The sequence below is a fragment of the Microtus ochrogaster genome, chromosome 24 (genome assembly GCF_000317375.1).
Source record: "Microtus ochrogaster isolate Prairie Vole_2 chromosome 24, MicOch1.0, whole genome shotgun sequence".
NCBI lineage: Eukaryota > Metazoa > Chordata > Mammalia > Rodentia > Cricetidae > Microtus > Microtus ochrogaster.
This window is the reverse complement of record NC_022024.1, coordinates 35,460,507-35,480,260: the sequence shown is the minus strand read 5'-3', so window position 1 is coordinate 35,480,260 and position 19,754 is coordinate 35,460,507. Positions and strand designations below refer to the sequence as shown.

At 51.0% G+C, this 19,754-nt stretch overlaps 1 protein-coding gene across 1 annotated transcript in view; it reads left to right on the top strand.

The window, feature by feature from the left end:
* The first annotated feature begins 4,069 nt into the window (after positions 1–4,069).
* The window catches only part of Nuak1 (NUAK family kinase 1), a 67,528-nt gene continuing 51,843 nt past the window's right edge, over positions 4,070–19,754 (top strand). The window contains exon 1 of the mRNA XM_005358241.3: positions 4,070–4,675. Coding sequence (XP_005358298.1) covers positions 4,433–4,675 — 243 coding nt within the window. The 5' untranslated portion in view covers positions 4,070–4,432. The remainder of the gene's footprint in view (positions 4,676–19,754) is intronic.

Here is a 19,754-nt window from a genome sequence, read left to right as displayed (position 1 = left end):
AGGGTGGGACACCTCCTACTAGGCCCCGCCTGGTAAAGAGGACAATTCGGAAGGCCCACCCTGGGGACTAAGCTTTTCCACGCCCGTCTTTAGGGGACGCTTGCCAAACTATAAGAATCTTCATCAAAACTTTTAAAATGTCTCTACCTTAACGATGAGAAAACAGAAGCAAAGAGAAGACAGCCCAGGACCACACAGCTAGAAGGACTTGAACCGCTTTTGATTCTGAAACCTGTGCCTACCCCCCCACCCCCAGTTGCTATGGTTACCAGCCATTTAGCAGGTGGGAAGAAATTGAGCTTTCGGTATCAATTCCTGAGTAAACTTTTGCTTTTATCTATCTCATATCCAAAGAGCATGAGTTCTCCCAAGCTTGGTGGCTGGAGGCCAGCTGGATGCTGTAACTGTTTGCTACTCTGGTAGCTGGAAGAAGAGGGACCATGTTAGCCCCAGAGCTGGGCACACAGTAGGAAGATAGTATTAATAAAGGGACTTTTTTTTTTATTTTGGTACCATTTCAATAAAACTGTTGAATACTTCTCTGATTAGATCCCTCATACAAGTAATGCTACATAAATAAATCCACCAATCAAATCTCACCACCTCTACTAAGAAGCAACTTAAGGGAGAATACGATTTCTCCTGGCTCAGTTTGAAAGGCGCCAGTTCACGGTCGTGGGGAAGGCATGGTGGAGTTCATGGCAGTGGGAGTATGTGGCTACTTGTTCACATCTTGGGGGAGCAGGAAGCAGAGATCACCTGGGACAGGACTATAACACTCATTGGATTCTCCCTGCCGTGATCCACTTTGTCCTGCTGGGCCTCTAAAAGCTTCCACAGCCTCCCCAAACCAGACCACCATCTGGGAAACAAGTGTCCAAACTCGGGAGCCTTTAGATGGGGGTTCAAATCACTCACACTGCACACATATACACTGTATGTATATTACATATATATGGTTTGAATGGGACACACACACACACACACATACACAGACACACACACGAGAAATGGTAGGTTGGTATTACTGTGTTTTCTGAACAAAGCTTTTCTCAAGAAAGCAAACATACACACTTTCTTTTAAGCTGATTTGAAAAGCTTAAAAGATTTGGACCTTGTGAGTGCAGATGTTACAACATCTGCCTAGTATCCAGCGCAGAACCAGCAGCTACCAAGTCGTGTGATCAAGCTGCCAGTAACTCCTCAGAGCTCTGGCGGGAGCCTTGCAAGAAGTTGCAGTAGGCCTGACGGCGACAGCCGTCATCTACCAAGCGCGCATCCTATCCGTTAAGGTCCACGCCAACCTTGTGTGACAAATCAAGAGAGGAGGAGATAACGGTTCAAGGCAGTTACCGTGAATATCAAGTTGGGACTGGAACCCGGTCAGTTGGACTCTAAAACTCAAACTCTGAACCGAGGAGCTTGGGCTGGGTAGAGGAGATGTCCTGTGTAAAAACAAACCACATCTAGATGGACAACGGCTGAGCAGATAAAGGCTCTCTGTCATCAAGATTGATGATCAATCAGAGTTTGGTCCCTGGGGCCTCGTGGTGGAAGGAGGTGACTTCTGAACGTACATGCATATATTCATATACAGGACAAATGCATGCAATTAAAAAGCTCACAGTTATCAGTGTTACAGGAATTCAGGCTTGGCAGGGGCTGCCAAAGCTTGGACGTGACCGTGTGCCACACACTGTAGTTGGGTTTCACTTCCTTCCCATTTAATGAGAGGTAGCCTGGCGGGTGCAGGGAGGGTTTAAGTCTTGGTACTGCTGTCACCCAGGGCAAGCTAAGTGATATTAGGCAAAGCTTGAAACCTTTCTAATATGATCGACCCAGCTGAATACAGATTATAGCAGCTACCTTCCACAGCATGCATCGCCGCCCACCGGTTACCAGCACGTGGGAGGTTCTACCGGTTCAGCAGACGGGGCTGAAGCCCTGGCCCTTGAGAGCGATGCTGTCAGAACGGCTATGCCCACCTCGTTGGCTGAACACGGCAAACGGGTGTTTGCTCATGCTGGTTTTCCAGCTCAGCCTTCCTGGGTGGGGATGAATCTGTTCACTCTACAGTCTCAGCTTGCCTGGACTTTGCTCTGCTTGTCAAGGTGAGGAGAGGACATGACAAGTGTCTACCCAGCCGTTAAAGGTTCCAGGCAGAAGAACCATTGCTTTTGCACTGATTCTAACAACCAATGCAAGTTATACGGGCACAGGTAACCTTGAAGGCGTGGGCAGGTATATCCTACCACATCCCAGGGACTGAAGGGACCAGGGCACTTGTCATCTTAATCACCAATACAGACACAATCTGTTCACCTGAAAACCAAGCCACAGCTAAAATCAACCAGACTCACTGAGACCTATTTTAAGAGCAAACGGAAGAAAAGGTTAATCGTTTAACTAAAGTCTCCCAGCCAATTCAGTGGGGACCCAGGACTCTACCCTGCATGCCACCAACTTGTCTTGCAATCTTCATGCATGTCTGCGGACTTTTTAAAAGCAGCGTGCAGCTTCAGGATGGGGGCAGGGAGTCACTGAGGGGTTGTTGGGATGAATAGATCAGAATAAACACGGCCTTTGAGCATTTGTTGAGTGCTTTTAAGGGAGGGCCGGGCTGGCGGAGGGGTTTCAGGCAGCCCTAAAACAAGTAAATAAAGTTTGGCGATAAGGCTACCGAGCGCAGAACGGAGCAGAGGGGGGGGGGGGGGGCGGATCCGAGTACACGGTGTAATTCTGGCAGCGGGGGTGGGGTGGGGGTCTCGGGCAGGCAGGCTGTCGGAGTCCAGTGTAAGGTGATAAGTAGTCAGGAGTGAAGACAGTGTGGAATGCAGAGGGCGGGAGGAACCGGAGGGGCGCAGGGCAAGCGCCAGCTCCAGGGCATCTCGCAGAACACACCAGCCTCTCGAAATTTCCTGTTCGCTCTTCCCACCCTAGTCTGGAACACTGTAATTTACATGAAATTACTTGAAAAAATTTCCTAAGGCCTCTTAAAAATTTCTCCCCTCGTGTCTTATTTTTTTTTTTCCTCCCTGCAGCCCACATGCAGCTGGGAGACCTTCCTGTCTGACCCTCACCTGGTGGGGGAGATCTGGCCTTTTTAGTCAAGGAAAATTCCCATCACCCGAGGGAGTCAGGAGGCCTACAAGTGGCCTCTGGCTTGGGCAAGGAATTGCTCAGAAGGCCCAGGTCTTGGTCCTGGTCCATCCGAGAACCATGGTCTGTCCATCTCGGAAAGGGGCCTTCCCACTGGTCTGGGCAGCTCGGGGGACCCAGCTTCATCCAGGCCTCCACTTTTTCTCCCCTCTTCGGCTGTTGTTCCTGCCGGACTCCCAGACCTCACGGTGATCAGCGCCCCAAAGGGCCGGGTTCCTTCTTTGGGCCTCCCTTCGTTCCTGACTCCGCCTTTCTCCCTGAGAAAGCCGGGTGCGGGGTCCCGAAGCATCCCTCCCGGGGGACTTTCCAGGTTACGCGGTGGCACCAGGAGGGCGCTGCCCTGGCCAGGCCGGAGTTGGAGGCCTGCAGGGCCTCGGCAGCGAGAGGAGACCGTGACTCACCAACGGTAACCCAACACCGCTGTGCCTCCTTTCCCCGGCCTCCCCCTGCTCTCGCGGGCCTGGTGGCCGCTGCGACACCATAACAAACGTGAAGGGTGGCCAGGAAGGGTGCAGCCCCGGGCAACAATGCGCACGCCTGGGCCACCCGGACTCTGTGCGTAGTCGCCTCTGCGGCCTCGGGGCCCGGCGAGCTTTATCCGTGGCCGATTGGCCAAAGCCAGCCGCAGACCGCCCGCAGTAGCTCCGGAGGGTGAGTGCGGGAAGCCCGGGAAGGGAGACAAACGCTCTGAGGACCACCCCCCACCCCACCGGGACCGTCTGTCCCCAGCCTGGCGAGGACAAAGCGCCCTGGCCGCCGCCGGGGCCTGCGCCGCGCCGCACAAAGGGTGAACGACGACACGCACCCCGCCCCCTCCCTGCGCGGTGGCCCGACGCGGAGGTGGGGACACCCGGGCGCCCGCCCCGCGCTCCTCTCCCGCCCCGCCCCGTCTGCGCGTCCTTCTGGCGCGGGGGCGGGGGGCGCGGCGCCCCACATAACACTCCTCTCTTTGCGCTCGGAGCCACCCTCTCCCCTCCTTCTCGCTAACACCACCGCCTCCCCTGACACCGCCGCCACCTCGCCGGACGCTCCGCAGATTGTCGCTGCGGCCGGCCGGGGGGCGGTGCGCCCAGCGTGCGCGCCCGGGGCGCCAGATGTGCAGTCTCCGCCGCCTCTAGTGACCCAGCGGCAAGCCAGAGCCAGGTCGGGTTGTCTCAGCAATGCTGCGGGGGAGACCTTGAACGCACCCTGGTTTCCCTCAGCGGAGACCACCCAGAACCCCTGTGCGTGCCGGGTCCTGCCCTCTCCAGCCCGGCTCGCCCCGCGCTTGGACATGGAAGAGGCGGCTGTGCCCGCGGCAGGAGATGGCCCTGCTGTGGAGCCGGGGCCGCCGGGCTCTCAGCGGCAGGCGGTGGTCGGGGCGACTGCAGCCCCAACGGAGCCCAGGAAGCCGCACGGGGTGAAGAGACATCACCACAAGCACAACTTGAAGCATCGCTATGAACTGCAGGAGACCCTGGGCAAAGGTACCTACGGCAAAGTCAAGAGAGCCACCGAGAGGTTTTCAGGCCGAGTGGTGAGTAGGGGAAATCCCTGGGTGGTACCCGCTAGCTCCGCGGTGGACCAAGTGGGGTCTGGGCACACCACACCACCGAGGCTCTCTCCACCAAGAGGGGTCTCGGCAGAAGCCCCCCAGTCACGCTTCTGACTTTTCCCTTCAGCACCCATGACTCAGGTGTATATCTCTGGAAACACTTGTTACATCCTGTCTGCACATATTTTGGGGCTTCCCCCCTTTTCCCACCAGCTAGCAAAGTGTTTTTAGGATTCGCAAATATTTTGCAGCTTCGGGAACGTGGGGTCTCCCCCGCAGACACACCTTCACGCCTTACCCGAGAGCTCCTTATTTGTACAACCCCAGAAGACCCACATCCTTAGTCATGAAGTTGGATTCTCAAGTCTGTGTCCTATAGTTGCTCCGGACCCTCACTTCTTTTCCATTTTACCACAATCCCACTTCTCTGTATATTTTCGCTGAGCTTGATCACCCTGATGCTGCTGTTGCGGCAAAAGAAGACAGATGGTTGCCTGTAAAAACCAAAAGCGCCAACCGAACGAATATCTGAGGTTTTTTGACAGTTTGCATTCTGGCCTCTGGCAAGGCTGCCATGGCCAGGGCATGGGTGGCCATTCAGACACAGATGTGACTTGCTGCAGGCTTGCTTGCCTTCCAGATCGTGGCTACAGGGCTACTAAATTGTTCAAGAGGTCTGGCTAGCTGCCCCTGTAAAGGCTGAAGCTCTGTCAGGGTACCAGCAGTGCTCGGAGTGCCTCAGGGGCTCAGAATTGTCCCAGCGTTGGCTTGTTGTCATTTTCCCATTTTGCAGAACAGGCCCTTGGAATCCACACTGCTTGTGGCTAGAGTTGGGTCCAAAGTGTCTGACTGTTGCAGAAAGGGTTTGTGTGGTGTGTGGCAGAAATGAGCATGGTTCTCTGATTTAAAGAGTATCAGATGTATTTTAATTGATTGAGGGCCAAAGTAAGAAACCAACTATGATAGCTTCTTATGTGTACTTTTAGGGGTATTTGGGGGCCCACTGTTGCTTATAAACCTAACCAGTGGCTACAGGGAAGGGCAAGTGAGCTGTCAGATAGCTGTGGAAAATGATTACAGTCAGCAAGGCTTACCCTTGTAATTTTCAAGTATGTGGCCAGCTGGATAGTCCCCCCCTCTTCAGCTTCTCAGATTCACTGTCAAGGTTGGGGCTACATTATCACTTAAAAAGTCAATGAATTGGGGAATGAGAATTGTATCCTCAAAATAAAACCGCTCCGCCACATGTGAATTCTACAGCAAGTTGCAAAGCAGTTGTGCAGGTACCCTTTGCCCTATGGGCTGAGAATTCTGAGGAGGAGATGGTTGCAAAGGTGTTCTCTGACGAAGGAAGTGCCCGGGAAGCAGGCTTCATTCATGCGTTTCTTCTGAGTTGATATTCCCCAGGCTGGGTGTTGAATAAGCAGAAAAACTAAGTGTAGCTCCTTGCTCCTGTTGCCTATAGAGCTGCTGAGGAATCGCGCTGGGAAGTTGGAAAGCAGGATAATGGAAAACAGACCCAGTCTGAGGAGCAGGTTGAAGATGGGAGAATGTGAGGGTTTGAGTAGCCCGTGGTGGATCTAGGGTCTGCGGCACCTTCTTGGGAGTCAACCGAGCTGCACTGAGTCTTGGCGGCGTACACTTGCCTGCTGAGCGCCACTGTGGCTTCCAGTCAGGCGTTCTTCTGACTGTCTGAGCCCCCGGCTGAGTTAGACTTGCACTGGTAGGCAGGCGCCTGCCTTCTTCTCTTTCAGTGGGTGTCTGGCTCTTTATTTGCACAAAACTGAACATTCTGCCAGGATTTAGCCTCATGGCCACTAGGGGGCGCCCAGAGAACGATGGAGCCTCGTTTCTCCGTGACGAGACCAGTCCGCTGTTATTGTCTAGTTCACCCTCCCATTGTGCTATTAATTTCAGCGAAATCTCTTGTTTTATTCAAGAATTATGTAAAGATTGTGCAGCTGGCGGTAGATACACGCTCAGGAACCGACAGTTCCCAAGCTGCTCCACTTCTCCATCGGGCTGTTTTCGGCTTGATTGCTAAGTCGAGCGTTAGCCAGATCCTCCGGTGACAGGCTTGCTTTTTAACCGGTAGGAAACTGACGTTTGGAGGGGAGAAGTCCTCCTGGGTGCAGCATCCTCCCCCACTGAGTGCACTGTTCACAGATGGCAGAAGAGCCCAAGTGAGAAACTGGAATTGTCAGGTGGAAAACCCCACATCTGGCTGCAGAGAAAATACCACAAGCAGCAGTAACAAAAACAGAGGTCAGCATTGTGCTTGCCTGGTCAGTGCCTGGTGAGTCAGTGTCAAGAGCAGCAAAATAAATAAATAAATAAATAAATAAATAAATAAATAAATAAATAAATAAATACATAAATACATAAATAAATAAATAAAATAAAAATTATGGTATTAGCGTGACACTCGCAACTTGCCTCGAAGCTTCCGTTGCTTCTTTGGGTAGAATTACAGTTGATCCACGCCCTTTGAGAGCAGGTCTTAGGAGGAGCGGCGATGTCCGCCTTTTCTGTTAAGATGAATCCGGTGCTGGGTGTCAGTGTGACTCAACCAGCTGGAGATGCTTGGGAAATCAGCATTTCAGCCTGAAGTGAGGGTCCTGCTCACAGAGGAGAGTCATTTCCTGTAGCTTAGAACTTCCAACCTGGAAAGAAGGGCCTTCTGAGAGAGACTCAAGCCAGAACAGCACCACCTTCTGTGCTCTGAAGAGAGTAACTGACTCAGGAGTTTGCAGCCGGCTGCTTCAGCCCGCTGCATGGTCCAGGCGCTTCCATTCTCTCAGGGCCTAATGTGGTCTCATGGCCACAGCCTAAGCATGTCTATAAGGCAGGAACTCACAGTGACTTGAGATGATGAGCCTAAGATTGGGATAAGCTTTACAGAAAGGCTCAGAGCCCTGGCCGCCATTCAGACCCTTGACGGATCCCTTCCTGGCATTGGAGCTTTCTGGAAGCTACTTAACTGTGAAATGCCAGGTTCCTCAGCTGGAGCATCGGAGGCCGACATTCCCCAACTTCTTGGGCTTTTGAGAGTTGCAGACAGTAACCTGGGTAAAGTTTCAAAGGGGAAAAGGAAACATTCTAGTGTTCCCTCCTGGTGCATTTTCTTTCTTATTCTCATTTATGATTGCATCTACAGTTTAAGGCTGTCCGAGAGACAGGTTGCATTGGCCAATTAGCCTTGGATCTTGCAGAGACACAGAGGGAGAGGTGAGGGGGGCCCACTTCTTTGCCAGGGTAATTAGATTAATTAGGGAGGTGCGGGCATAGAAAGGCGAGACAGTCGAGCAGATTCAGATAGGATCTGAATGTGTTTCTGCAGTGTTGAATCTGGGCCCCATTTATTACACAACCTTTGTTTGGATGAAGTTTTGGGCTGACTGTGGAATGAACTTCTGGGTCTTCCTACAGTGCGTGCTCTCTGGGAGCCAATGCCTTGGGCCTTTAGGGCACACAAAGTATTGCTAAAACAAACACCACATAACATAACAAAACAACAAAAAAAAATTGAACCCAAACTCACAGTTTTGGGGGGCGCATTTGCTCAAAGTGAATCTTCAAAGGGTAAGCTTTTGCCAAAGCGATTCCCTCAGCCCAGTGATGGCAAACTGTGGCTCTGAGAGCCACAAACTAGCTTGCTAGACTGGGTTGTGTATGGGCATCATGTGCACAGGGCTGAGGTGCTGTGTTTGAGTTAAGGCTCAAATCCAGTTTCCAGAGAATCAGAGATCTTGGCCAATGTATCAGCCCAACCCCTTACAGACATGTTAAGTGACTGAGTTTGGGCAAAGGAACCTGATTCTTAATCAGGGATGTCTGTCCTTTGTTTGACAATGTGGTCCTCGCTCTTTAAGGACTCACAGTCTAGCAGCAGACGTGAAACACATCTGGAGATATCGAGTGAATTCTGTTAGATGCTGTGACAGATTTCATATCGTCTGCCATACACACTCGCCATGTTAAATATGGAGCCAGGCATGACTAAGCCAAGGAGCTTGCAGTAGGCTAGAAGAGAGGGAGGGAGGGGACAGAGAGGGAGGGGACAGTTCCCAGGCAGGCATCACACTTTACGGAGGTGTCGTCATCGTTTCAGGAGATGACCAGTGCTAACCTTGTTCATTAAAAGTAGTTTGATCCTAAGCAAAAACACCTGTTCCTGCTGTTATAAACAGAATATTTGTGTGTGTGTGTGCGTGTGTGTGTGTGTGTGTGTGTGTGTGTGTGAGAGAGAGAGAGAGAGAGAGAGAGAGAGAGGAAGAGAGAGACCTGATTCTGATATTACAGCAGAAGATTGAGATACACACACACACACACACACACACACACACACACACCTGTTCCTGCTGTTACAAGCAGATTATTGTGTGTGTGTAAGAGTGTGTGATTGTGTGTGTATGTGAGTCTGCATGTGTTTGTGAGAATATTTAAGAGTGTGTATGAGAGAGAGAGAATATGTGTGTGTGTGTCCCCGTGTACATGTGGGTCTACACGTACATGCTGGTGAACATGTGGAGACCAGAGGCAAATCTTGGATGTCATCCTTTGGTGTTGTTGGCTTTGTGGGTTGAGAGTGTCTCTCACTGGCTGGCCAGCAAGCCCCGGGGATTTTTCCTGTCTCTACCTCCCCAGTGCTGGGATTACAAGAGCATGCTACCATATCCAGCATTTCTGTGTGGGTTCTGGGGCTCAGGCTCAGGTCCCCTTGCTTGTACAGGTAATGTATCAACTGAGCCACCTCCGATCCACCTCCAACGGATGTTCATGAAATCATGAAGTGTGTCATGCTGAGCCTAGAACTTTACAGACATGTTCCCTCATTTAAAGTGTTAAATCCTAGTTGGACCCATTCTACAGATGAAGAAAATAACATATCAGTGGGTAATGAGTTTGGGGGTCACAACCGGACAGTAGCTCATAGGTCTGTCTGCTTCCAGACCCATGGCTGTTAGAGGAATGTCACACAGCGGTGACTCTGCATCCACTTTGCCGGTGGCGCCAGGGTAGCTGTGGCCTGCTTCTTTCTGGAGATGGGTTCTCGCTGCAGTTTAGGGAGTGAATGCAGAGGCAGGGCCGTGCCAGCTAAGACGACTAGGATGTCACAGAAGCAAATTTGCAGAGCAAAGGACCCTCACTGAGGGTGGAGATTATGGGTTACTCTCCGTGGCCTCAGACAGCATTGGTGTTTGTTGGCACTGGAAGGCACTGGTAACCAGTGAACGGAACCAGAAAATCTGCAGACAGGCAGAACCGCACAGACCGCTTTGCCATTGTTCTGTCTCTGCCAGCCAAGACGAGGGGAGGCCCAGTAATGTTGAAGCTGCCGCTGCATCTGGGTTTCAAATGCCTGCAACCTGGTGACTTCGCAGGGGCTGGTGATGTCATCATGCTGGGGTGTAGTGGGTTGCAAGATTGCTAAGTAGACTGGGAGCTGTAATAGTAGCGCTTGATAGTTCCTAGTGTTGGGGGTGTGCCAGGCACATACTAATGGACTGAACTTCCCCTAAACCTCTTATCCCATTTTCCAGAAGAAGGAGCTGAGGCCTCACGAGGTTATCCAGCTTGTACAAGGTCACACAGCAGCAAGGCTGGTCTTTACACCCGGAGATCTTGACCATAACTCTTGGGAATCAGTCGAGCTGGATGCTGGTCACAGAGGGGTTCTGTGCCTGGGGGCTTGGGGGTGCTGGCCTGGAACAGGGAGGGTTTCCTGAGAGCTGAGGTGTGAAAAGATTAGGCGTTGAAACCATCTTGGGAGAGAGATGGGCTGAGGATGGAGAGAGAATGACTCCCGCCAAGGACCTCTTCACCAGAACACACACCGCATACTTTGTTCCCCAAAGAGCCTGATCCTGCGTGCCTGGGGTGGGGATGGGGGTGGGGGCTTCTATGAATGAACATGTTTACCTTTTTTAGCCCATAGTGAAAAAGCACCCACAGTGTGCCAGGATGTCTTGATCGCCTTCCTCTTAGGGTGTGGCAAGAGATAAACTACTCAAGCAAGGTTCCTTTTCCCTGCTACACCCTGTCTAACTGCCTTGAACCCATCTCACGCCGCCCACCAGAGATGCCTTGCTGAGGGCCAAGCATGAAGTCGGCCCCCAACCAAGTCTTGCAGGATAGAGTCGAGATGAATAAATCTAGCTAGGGACTTTCGGAGAGGTGTAGCCACTGAAGCTTATCCTCCCTGACCCGAGGAACATTTACACCCGTTGGCAAGGAAACACAAGACTGCGGATGAATGGATGAGGGGAGCTCTGTCTGCAAAGGCCGGCGGACCCTTCCCTGCACACATTCCTTTGCTGTTACATTTGCTCGTGCGTTTGTCAGGGAGAGACGTAGCTTGTCGGGATCCTGGCTGCGGCTTCCTGTCCTCAGTGGCTCCAGAGTCAGACAGCAGAATTCTCCTTCATCTTTCCCACATGAAAGTCTCAGAGCATCTGTAAGTTATGATTTGCGAAGTATCTGCTTTAAAGCAGAATGCATTTATCATTGCGCCGGTCCAGACGACACTGGCAAGTGTAACGGCGGTGAGAGAATCCCAGGATCCAGGAGAGGAGGGGCTGGGCCAGATGACCCACCCGTGACTGGAGTCTGGCTGAATTGATAAAATTCCCTGGAAACAGCCCAGGAGCAGCCAGATGTTGGCTTCATGGCGAGATTCTTCAGTAAACTTTTAACTGTATGTAAAAGCTAGGGCTGGTCAGTTTCACTCCCAAGTCTACCCAGGAGAAATATAAACACATGTCCACATAGAATGTGTTCACAATGGGTCGGAACAGGTTAAGAGGAAGGCACACAAGTGTTCACCTCCTTATGTGTGGATGCACAAAATTTGGTGTGCTCCCCTTCCTTAGAATATTCTTGCGATCTCTTGCATGGTTTTATTGATTATCTATGGAGTGTTATTCAGCAATGGAAAGAATCAGAAGGGCTTCATACATGCTGCAGCACGGAGCAACCTTGAAGACATCATGCTGAGTTATGAAAGGCTACCACGCAGCAGATGAGTCCATGTGAAATGTCCCACGACAGCCAGTCCATAGAGACAGAAAGATGGGCGGTTGTCAGGGCCGATGGTACAGTTGGCAGCAAATGGAAAGTGGCTGCTACCTGGTGTGTTTATTTTGGGGTTCACGAACGTCTTTTACAATTGTGGTGATGCTTGCACAACTTTGGGAAGAGACTAAAACCCCCTGAATGGTGTGCTGTAAAATGAGCTAAGGACGTGTGGATCACATTTCAAGAAAATTGTGATTTGAAAAATGTGGTCCTTTGGGGGTGGGGAGTTGTGATGACCGGGGAAGGCCATGTCTTGTCAGCCCTCTAAGATGTCAAACCTTCAGTCCTTCGAGACTCCCATTTTATGTAGGAAGTGGAAGGTGGCAGCCTGTTTGCCTTGGGACACACACACACACACACACACACACACACACACACACACTCGTCTTGGAGATAGACGTTGTGTCCACACCTCATCCCAGTCCTGGGCAGCATGGTGACCTTGGGTAGGCTCCTATATTTTAGCTTCCGCTTCTCTCTTTCTTATCGGGAGGAGCCTGGCGAATCTTATCTGGTGGCTCGTGGAGGCGATTCAGTGAGATGATGTGGCTAAGTCTACCACCTGGTATGGCAACAGCCATCCAAGCAGCCAGGGTCATCACTAGTCTCAAAGACGCCTCTTCGCTTGTCTGCCGCCTGCCCATAGGGCATCACATCCTGCTAGGCAAACCCAGGTGGTTGCTGTAGTTCTTTTTCTTTCCAGCTGGCATGCTTCCCCGTTCTGGCTGACACGTACCTTTCTTCCCTCCCACGGAGCGGTCACCCAGAGTGTTTCATATGTGCTAAAGATGGTGACATTTCGGGGGGGGACTGGTCTCTCATGCTTTTGAGATACCTAGAGTTTAGAATATAGCAGGTACTAATAATTCATCTGAAATAACCAGGGCATAAAATCGGGGGGTTGTGTAAGAAATCCCAGCAGTGAGGTAGACAGACTCAGATCCACATCCCACTTGCCCCCCTCTCGGTAGCTGCAGGCTCCTGGGGGAGCTGCATGTTTTTGTGGTTAGCAAAACATCTCCCAGCGCCTTATTACCTAGAATCAGTATTAGGGTTTGAAGACTTCTGATGCAGAACCTGCTGCACAGTAGGACCTTAGACACATTAGCCTTGAATTTATTCCTGATAAGGTTAACGCCTGCGCTATGGGACGGTATGCGAGCTGGGAACCAGGCTGGAGATTTAAAAACGTACACACACAGACAGACAGTGACATGGAGATATGGGTCATCCTTGTAACAAAAATGCCAACTTTACTGTGTTCAGGTGCAGCTTATATAGGCCTCGGGCCATGCCCCCAGCTCTCGGCATCTTTCAGCTGCAGCCACCAGAACTCACTCTCTTGTCTTGTGCTCAGAGCAGCTGCAAACACAGGAAAACAAGTTGTTTTGCTCAGAGCAGCTGCAAGCAAGTTGTTTACAGGAAATTCAGGGTCTCGGGGGTCCACGGCCCCCAACGTGATAAGGCCTGGATTGAGGCTTTGTGTCAAAAGTGGGTTGGTGGTGCACAGCTCTCTCTAATCCTGCGGCTTGGGACAGTGGGATCCGGAAAGTAACAGCACGGGAGAGAAACCATTGTGGAGAACCTGAGGACCCCTGGTTCTCTCTGTTAAAACCCTTCCTTGCTTTCACAAAGGCTCCGCTTCGCACTTGCCGAGGTCCTCAAGATCTGTTCCTCGTTCCTCTGTCCCAGCTCAGCATTGGCTTCCTCCCAGTGTGTAGGTGGGATTTTTGTGTGGCCAGCCCCTCCTGTCCATCGCCCTCTAGGGAAGAAATGGGCTTCTGTCTCACTGGTGGTGTGGATGGTGGGTACTTAGGGAATGAACAAGTGGACAACCGTTGCAGGAAGAGCCTCTCAGCATCCAGAGAAGGGAAAGTCGGAGAAGGCCTGAGGCGGCAGGAAGTTCCCTGGGGGCTTTGTTCCCCTCTCCTTACCACCGTGTACAAAGTGGACCAGCCAGAACTGCAGCACGGTTCTCCAGTATGCTTCTGTGTGGCTGGGGAGAGGAGGAGGCTGAACCGTCCACAGGCTGCTGCTGTGGCATCTGCTACTCACTTCTTGGGAGTTGTGCACCTTCCTTGCCTGGGTCGCCCCTGAGCTGCCAGGCTTCCTCTGGAGGCCCCAGCCCTCTGTCCCCCATCTGAGCAGCCCTCTGCAGTTCTGCAGACTGTGCAGGCTCTACATTGTAGGAGTCATCTTTGAGGTTTCCAAAACACTCTCCCCAGGTTGTAAATTAAGCACTTGAGGAACTGTAAACCGGCTGGACGGTGGAGTTAGTGCGTGTCTGGAAAAAATGCCATCATGATTTGCTTTGCCGGCGTGAGAGAAGAATTCCACTCCATTTACTTTCATTAGTAACACTGAGAGTCCGATCAGGAAGGCACAGAGAGGAGGCGGCAGTGGATTTTATTAGCTCCTTTCCCGAGCTCATTGGCTCAACTTTCACCCCTTTGGATGGTAGTTTAGAAAAGAACTAAGTTCCTTCAATGGTCCCTCTTTCTCAACCTGCCCGTGCCAGGCTTTGACCAATAGTATGGCTCAAGGGCTACAGGAGCCTTTAAAAATGGCTTTTCAGGCCAGGCGGTGGTGGCACACACCTTTAATCCCAGCACTTGCTAGGCAGAGGCAGGTGGATCTTTATGAGTTGGAGGGCAGCCTGGGCTACAGCGTGTGTTCCAGGGCAGACTCCAAAGCTACACAGAGAAGCCCTGTCTCAAAAACCCAAAAACCAACTAACCAAAAAAAATGTTTAATTAATTTATTACATACACAGTGTTCCGCCTGCATGTATGTCAGCATGCTAGAAGAAGGCATCAGATCTCATTACAGATGGTTGTGAACCACCATGTGACTGCTGAGAAATTGAACTCGGGACCTCTGAAAGAGCAGCCAGCCAGTGCTCTTAACCTCTGAGCCCCCCAAAATGTTTTTTTTAAATACTTACTTTTTAAAATTTTATGCGTGTGGGTGTTTGCATGCATGTATGTGTGTACCATGTGTACACAGTGCCAGAAGATGCCAGAGGAGGGCGTTGAATCCCTTGACACTGGAGTTAACAGACAATTGGAGCCTCTCTGTGGGTGATGAGAGTGAAACCTAGATTTTCAGGAAGAGTAACTGCTGAACCGCTGCCCCAGCTCCCATAGACGCCTTTGACTGCAGCAAGCTACATTGTATCCTTGCTGGTTGTCACTGAAGAACCAGAGGATACTCGCATCCCAGGCTTCTCAGGGTGGTGACAGGCAGACAGATGATCTCATTTGTGACTAAGAGACACTCTTTGTGAACGCAGAGAGTTATGCCGCACTTTCTTCATCTGGGAGGTGGGAATAGCCATGAAAGCCAAGGAGATGAGTGTGCATTTTACAGACTTGAAGGAAATAAACTGCCTTCAGCTCCTGGGTAGGGGGTGAAGAGGCTAACAGCAGTTGGTTTGTCTGGGTAGTTCTGAGCCCAGCCCGGCGCATGACTGTGCTCCTCCTAAGTGAAGCACTCACTCTGGGTGGACACAGCCCCACCTTGCAGCTTAGTAATGGGGGCCACTTCCCGGAAGGATCCAGTGGAGCACTCGGGGCTGGGCAGGCAAGCTGGTGGAGGGTGTTCAAGTGGACATCTCACCGAGAGTTAGCCACTGTTTTGGATGTATAGGCAGGTCCAGGGCAGAGGGAGGAATCTCAGGGACAGGAAGCCTTACTGAATGACAATCCTGTGCCAGGCATGCAAACTGCCTTTCCCCTTCCCTCCCTCCCTCCCTCCCTCCTTCCTTCCTTCCTTCTTCCTTCCCTCCCTCCCTTTTTTCCTTTCTCTCTCCCTTCCTCCCTTTCTCCTTCCATCCTTCCCTTCTTTCCCCCTTTCTTTCTTTCTTTCTTTCTTTCTTTCTTTCTTTCTTTCTTTCTTTCTTCCCTCCCTCCCTCTTTCCCTTTCTCCATCTCCTCCTTCCTTCCTCCCTTTTTTCCTTCCTCTCTCCCTCCCTTTCTCCATCTCCTTCCCCCCCCCCCCCTTATTTTTCCTGAGTATGTGTGTGGCATGGGAAGGTTGCTGGGGATGGGACCCAGGCCTCATGCCGGCTAGACCAGCTCTCTACCGCGAGCAGCACCCCCAGCCCTTGATTTATTTCTTCTTGCTTTCTTGCCTTTGAACCTGTGTGGTTATCGTCATCATTGTGCAGACAAGGATGTGGAGGCTTAGAGGGAACAACCAATGACTTTCCCAAAATCAGGTCTGGAACTCTAAGTTGAGGCCATTTTGAGTTAAGGGGGGTACTGACTGTATTTGTGGGGGGCCCGCAGGGTCAGATGCTGCCTCCAGCAACAGAGGTACAGAGATGATGAAATGGCCCAGTGAGCTTCTGCTTCCATGGAGCTTATAGTCTAGCCTTTCTCACAGGCTGCGTGTTGTGGGACTTTTATCTTGTTCACCTATTGCATGCAAGTAGCTGGAGCCGGGGTGCCCCCTGCTCCTCGTCCTCCACTGTAAGACACTGCACAGCACAGAGCCTCTTACCAGCCTCACCTTCTGCTGTGTCTGTGTGGCTAAGGAATACACACGACCTGGGTACATGAGTGATTGCAATATCATTTTTGCTAATGAAATCTCACAGCCAGGCCTGGTGGAGCTGGCCTATAATCCCAGCCCTTTGAGAGACTGAGAGGCCGGAGGATTGTAAGTTCAAGGCCTACCTGGGCAATTCGGCAAGACCTTGTCTCAAAATCAAACAGTACAAGAAAAGGCCAGGGCTGTAGCTCAATGGTTGATTGCTAGCCTAGCACGTGTAAAGCTCAGGGTTCAGTCCTCAGCATTGGGGATTAAGTGAAAACTAAGAAGAAAAGAATTAGGCCCCCTTTAACACTAAAATACTATTTTCGAAAAATCTCAAAAATTACTTTTATACTGCTTCATCTGGTAATGCCATTTGCAAACCACAAATAAAGCAAAAACATATTTTTTTAAAAAAACAAACCCCACAAAACTGTCTCCTCCCCCCATCTCTTTGCTTCAAGTAGAAAAAGCAATTGTTTCTTAAAACAGCTCATGAAGGAAACAAAACAAATATTTAGCATTTCTCTGGGGGCAGCTCCGTCTGGCATTCCTTTCAGCCCCACGATGGGCTCCAATTCTATGCAATGTTTGGATCGGCCACCAGTTTTCTGGAGGAATTTAAGAGGCTTGGATTTGTGCTTATGCATCACGTGAAGAAACCTCATAAAATCTGCCCAGCATCCTGGACCTGGTGGGATGTGCTTGCCAAGGACAAAGTGACCACCAGTAGAGTTAACAGGGAGAGAGAGATCTCTGTCGGCCTTGGCTGACACAGTCTCTGGGGCGTGGCTGGGCTGCCTACCACTTCCACTGGTCATGGGGCTGTAAAAACTCCAGCTGAGCACAGTGCCTCGCACCCGACTTTGCTTGTTCCACGTTCCCTGAACCCGGGAACATTCGGCATCCGGTAATTGGGTGAGAGGCATTGGACAGCATGTGGCGCGCTGGATGCCCCCTGCTCGTGGCGCATGCTGCCTGCCCCACCTCCACCCCAACTTGTTCTTATCTCTCTTCCGCCCTAGACCAGCACTGCCAAATAGGGACACCCGTGGTTACTAAAAATTAATTACCGTGAAATCAAAGGGAAAATTTAGTTTCTTGATTGCACAAACCACCTTTTAAGTGGCCAGTAGCCCTGGATGCCTGGAGTCTACCCATGGATAGCGCATGACAGGCCAGTTCCACCCACCCAGGAAGTTCTGTCCGGCAGAATGTATTGCTCTGTGTGTGCCGGGTTTAATGAGGTAGGCACGGGCTGCTCCTCCTCCCCGCAGCTCCTGGCACTGCCTTGCCAGCACCTCTTCCGCTACTTTGCGGTACCTCCCATGTCTAGAGGGGAGCCTGGGAGATAGCATCTACTCAGCGAGCTTTAAGATGAATGAGAAAATGCCCGTATCTGCATTGTTTGATGTATGCCTGAAACCTCCCCCAAATACGAAATATTTCTAGGGTTGCCACTGACTGGAATTAGCTGATATTTTTGGACTATGTCCTGTGTGAGACAGCATGCAAGCCTCTGGGGATACAGGGATGAGGTTCCTCTAGTCAGGGTGCTTGTGTATCTAGTGATTTTAAATTTGGAGGGACAAGCCAGTCTACGGGATGCAGCTGGTAGCGTTCAGAGACTGTCTTTGACACCCCTTCCCGACCCCTGACTCCAAGGATCTGTCTGGCAGGATTGGGGTAGTGCCTGGGACACTTAGCATTTGCAAGTTAACCAGGATACGAAGGGAAGGGAGCCCACTGCAGTTGGCATTTTAAGAAACAGGTCTTGACAGTGCAGTAATGTCTGGAGACACACCACACCGGTTTATGCTGTCTGTGTTTTATAACAAGCAGAGTGCGCAGAGACCCTCAGTCCTTGTGTCGGGATAGAAGCTTGTCATCTCTTCTTGTTATCCTACCGAGATGTGATAATGGCAACTCTCTAAGAGTCATTGCATGTCGGTGACATTCAAAACGTGTGAAATCGCGGATCTGCATTTGTCCTCACAAGCACCTTAGGGATACACACACCTGTTACTCCGCTTTGACACTGGACGAGCGGAGAAAGGAAAGTGATGCTCTTTTTCACACTTAAGCGGCTTGTAAGTGGATCTGAATCCTGAACCACTATGCTACCGCCACTCACAGCCTCTGGCTTAGCAGGCTCTCCGAAATGTCAAACGCACACTTTCTTCCAATTGCTTAGAGACAAGTTCAGATGTATTTAGGAAGTTTATTTGGAGAAATAACTCATGTGCACATTATGATCTACAGCGTCTACCTCTAGATCGCTGTCTGTCCCCACAGGTCTGTCTCTGTCCTCAAGGAACATACTTAATTTATTCAGAGATATTCCCACAGGCCTACTGTGTGCCAGCCCTGTTTGGTGTACGAGGCATATAACTTACACACAGCCTGATAAAGAATGACTGAGCCAATGTGACCCCAGGGCATTGTGCCCCGCTAGAGTGGAGAACAACAGTTGTGTGTAGCATGGGATCCCAGAGGCTTAGGGATCTGCGCTCCTGACGATGTCCCCATTTATGCCTGGTCACATTGCTCCTAGCAGGATGAGCCTCCCATAGCTTTGCCCCTGGTATGTTTTCTCCACAGGGACCTGGTTGTCCAAGCCGTCCCACAGGGCCTGGGCTGCGACCTTTTGCCCTGTTGCGTCATAGGCTTGCCTGTAGCTCGGCAGCTGGTTTGTTTTCTTTCTAGGCCCCAGTTGTAGTGACCTTTGCCTGTCTGTTTATTTCAGGGAAATAATTCCATCCGGTAAGTATCGATTCCCTGGGGGGCTGCAGAGGCATGTCTGGAGGGACTTCTTTTAGTGGGGTGGCCTGAAATGGCCTCTCCAAAGAGGTGACAGCTGCTTCCTTTCTCTCAGCCCCTTCTCACTTTGCCCTCTGAGGCTTAGCGTTTGAAGCCTGACGACAATGTGCTCAGACATATGTCTGCATAGCTCTGTGTGTTAGTAACATTGATAGGAATAACCACGGGCATGCTTGGAACGTATACAGTACCGTATACATGCGGGGCCCAGGCATTTTCCATAGCTTAGCTCATTCACTTTGCCTGTTCTTCGCAGTGATGGCGGTAAAGTCTAAAATCAGCTTTTTAGCCCCACAAGGGACAGTTATGAGTGTGCAGTCATTTCCTGGCCCTAGAGAGTGCTGTGTTTCATGATACAGAGACTGCAGGGCTGGACGGTGTTGGCCTGGCTGGGTGATAACCAAGCAGAAGTGAACGAGGAAAGTGGCCTCCCAGCCCCTGCACATTCAGCCTGCCCTGAGCTGCATGCAAGCAAGGAAATGCAGGACCCGGCGAATCGGATGTTTAATGTGGAAATACTAATGTGTTATAATAGAATTCTGGATGCATGTGTGTTTTTCCAGTGGACAAAGCCCATTTGTAGATGAACCAATATCCTTCAAACCTGGAGGCAGCTGTTGAGAAAATC